The 3,298-nt window shown below is 46.4% G+C and overlaps 1 protein-coding gene across 1 annotated transcript; it reads right to left on the bottom strand.

Moving 5' to 3' along the window:
• Positions 1-245: 245 nt before the first annotated feature.
• Positions 246-1,843, bottom strand: PDE6H (phosphodiesterase 6H). Its single transcript, XM_013947400.1, has 3 exons — positions 1,704-1,843; positions 1,264-1,304; positions 246-322 (listed from the first exon to the last, which is right to left on the bottom strand). Exons 1-3 carry the CDS (start codon positions 1,841-1,843, stop codon positions 246-248), a joined length of 258 nt encoding a protein of 85 aa, XP_013802854.1.
• Positions 1,844-3,298: the final 1,455 nt, after the last annotated feature.

Below are 3,298 nucleotides of genomic sequence, written 5' to 3'. Positions count from 1 at the left end.
CATTGAGACATTTTCAGTAGTTTCATCACATGAAGTGTGAGGTCTGTTCAAGATCCTGAATAACTTCTTTGCCAAATTGATCTGCAAAGAAATTGCTCATAGCTAGCTCTTACAAAGCCACTCTGCCCATGAGCAGTAAAATGTCAGCAGATGGGTGAAAGGGCCAAAAGTAAGTGTCAAAGGTGATGAAGACCATGCTGAGATTTGTGGAGTCACCAAGTGACAGCAGGAGAGATGCTGGGGCTTTAGATGATCCCAAACTGGGCCAGCTCGTGCAGTTCCAGATGGCTGAAAGCTTCCCATGGGCAAATCACGGTGATATCTGCAAAAGAGAGAGAATGAGAAATGGGTTCTGGTCATTGCACATCTTGGATTTCTTCTGTATGAATAGAAAGGCTTTTAGATTTACTGAGGAAACATTAAGAGATGGGAAGAACAAGAAAAATGAGCCTCTACTTGAAGATTAAATGGGCAGACAAGCCCTTCAAATCTGGCACTATCACACTTAACCAGATCATTGTATTTTCTCCTGTGCCATCTTTCTCTGTGAACAAGAGGAAACCAATATATCCTATACTCTCTTCAGTGACTGTGTAGACTGGTGTGAAAATTCATTCCTGTTATGTGATTTCTCCCTTTCTTCTAAACTGCCTGTTGCCAGACTGTGGCATCTCCTCGAAGACATGTGTTACCTTAAATCAGATGCTGAATAATTTGGTCTACAACATTCAAGATCTGTAACTCATTAATAGTTGCAGCTGTGATTGAAGCTTAAGAAGCTGTGACTTGTCGCAGGTCATCCAGTGTGTGTTTCTCAACCCCAGGTGGGTGCATAAAGTTCTGAAAACCAGGATTCTGGTGAATCAAATACTTACTCAAATACTTAACCATGAGATTTAGTTCCTGTGATTTTCCTGTATTAATAGCTTAGCATTTGGCATTTCTTTGAAAACCTCATGCTGCTGAAATTTTTAGTCAGAGTATTAACAGAAAACAAAGACAAACAAGCACATTCATAGCCAAGTGAAAGTGTTCAAAAATTGAAGCATGCCTAAATGGCCTTTCTGTCTTGTAGTGTATGTGAGCATAAGCATGACAGCTTGTGGAGGGAGTGCTAGACTTCTCCCATGGTCCTGAGAGCTACAGAGAGGCCAGGGAGCGAGGGTGCTGCCTGACTCCGCAGATTGTCCTCTCCCATGCAGAAGTGTGATTGCACTTGCTATTTTAATGAGATCCGTGACAACAACATCCTGCAGCACTTACCTGTCCCCAGTCCCTCCATGCCTGGGATGTCATCTCCAAAGCTATGGGAGAAAAGAGCAGACAAGTGGTGAGCTTGGACTGGCAGCAACCAGGAAAGGGGAGTCTGCCCATGACCCAAGTTACCCTGCCTGGGAAAGCGGCTGGGTGAGCAGCGGGCAAGGAGGAACAGCTCTGGGTCAGGGCCAGGCCAGGGCGGCTGACATCATGGGACCTTCCCTGGGGCTGCGGGGAAGCCTCTTGGCTCCTTCCTGGGAGCAACTGTGCTTCAGGAGCCCTGCTTAACAGTGACCCAATGAAAATGGTTTATTTTTGTTGCCAGAGCTCCCCCTGTGCAGAGCCCCAGGAAGGTGGGATGCCACCGCTACAGTGCCCCCAGACTCTGCGAGTGGGCAGGAAAGACGCCCTTGTCTCCCTACCCTGGGGATCATGAACTCCCTTACCCTTTTACTCCTTTTTTAGGAGGCTTGCTCTTGAACTGCCTTGTCTGTCTCTGCTTGAACTTGGGCGGCCCCTTGCGTGGTGTGGTGGGACCAGTTGGAGCATCTCCAGGGTTGAGAGTGGCAGGGGGGTTTTCACTCATCGCTGAGCTGCTGCGTGTGTCGGGATACTCCTCTCTCAGGTCCCTCGGTCTGTAAGATAATTGCAAGGACTGAAACAAAGGCACGACACTTTGCTTATAATTTTAGGTACCAATAGTCAGATGACAAAATAATTATGGAGAGTTGTATTGTGACAGGATTAAACATAAGGAAAGACTCAATACATACAGAGTAACATGACAGCATTGCCTTTTGTTCTGTGTGCTAGAATTAGGATGTGAAACCATGAACACTCCAGATAGGGACAAAAAGACACTTAACCCCACAGTGTGGTGACCTGGAGAGTAGTGGAGAGTTATGCCTTCTTTTTTTCTCAGACATGGCTGGACTCTTGGAGATGGATTGCTGCAGCAGCTGGTCCAACAATTTGGACAAAATAGGAAGGCTAATGCCAAGGTTGCTTGTCTTCTAGTTTGTCCTGCAACAGCAGTGCTGGTGTTTTTACTCATGAGTTCAGAATATGACTACTAGGAGCCACAAAGACACAATTCTGGCTCAGAGAAGTATCCTATCTTTGGGAATCATCATGGTATGCTTCTCTTATTCTTATACTCCTGCCTAAACCTTGCCTTTTGGACACTGGTGGAGATGGGATACTGAGCTACATGGACCCTTAGTCTAGATGCAGCTGCAGTTGTGGCCTCATATTTGTCAGTCTAAACCTTCTGGGAAATAGCAAAGGATGCTTGAAAGATTAAAGAAGGCTAAGGCAAAGCATTGCAAACTGTAGTTTAAGCAGCACTTCATTTCTCAGGATTTTTCTCAGGAGAGAAGAGCTTGTAACTTTCCCCAGGATGTGTTATCCATTTTGATGATTTGAAGTATCATATTACATGCATTGACTGCACGTGGGTCAGGCCAGAGCTCCACTTTGCAAGAGCTCAGTGGTTATCAGGGAGCAGTTCTCATGTGGGAGATACCTTTCTGCTGCCTAGGCGGGCAGAGCTGCTGCCCTGACAGCTTTGGTTCCTTCCCTGGCAGGACAGGAGTGACTTTCACCAGTGCCCAAGGGGGAGCTCCCAGCCTCTCATCAAATTTCATGCTAATTAGCATGTTAGAATGGTTTGCCCAAGTGCATTTGTGGACAAAAATAATTGCGAATTTCCCCCCACCCCCTCCTTGAAGTCACATTCTTCCCCATGACCATGACATAACTCCTCTCTCCCAGAGTATGTCCCTGTGCAGCCGTGCTGATAGCTGATGGAATTAGCTTCAGGATTTTGGTACTAAAGGCCAGCTAATCCCATTGTGTCACCATAGTGCTCTGGCCTAATCCCCAGTCTCACCTCCAGTGACACTTCAGACTTTTAATCTCAGAACCACACATGCCATCCAAGATGAGGTAGTTCTTTTCTTAGTTTGAGGTTCATGTCTTTGGCAGTGCCTGAAATGGCCCAAGTGCCGGAAAGCAAAGTCTGAGGTGCAAGAGGAAAGAG

The sequence above is a fragment of the Apteryx mantelli genome, chromosome 1 (assembly GCF_036417845.1).
Source record: "Apteryx mantelli isolate bAptMan1 chromosome 1, bAptMan1.hap1, whole genome shotgun sequence".
NCBI classification, from domain to species: Eukaryota; Metazoa; Chordata; class Aves; order Apterygiformes; family Apterygidae; genus Apteryx; species Apteryx mantelli.
This window is presented reverse-complemented; position numbering and strand designations above follow the sequence as displayed.

Excerpts from the sequence above, each read along its gene's own strand:
- PDE6H (XM_013947400.1), bottom strand. The coding sequence starts at position 1,843 with ATGAGTGAAAACCCCCCTGCCACTCTCAACCCTGGAGATGCTCCAACT. Across the intron at positions 1,305-1,703 it reads CCTAAAAAAGGAGTAAAAGG|CTTTGGAGATGACATCCCAG; the intron begins GTAAGGGAGTTC and ends TTTCTCCCATAG. Across the intron at positions 323-1,263 it reads CATGGAGGGACTGGGGACAG|ATATCACCGTGATTTGCCCA; the intron begins GTAAGTGCTGCA and ends TCTCTTTTGCAG.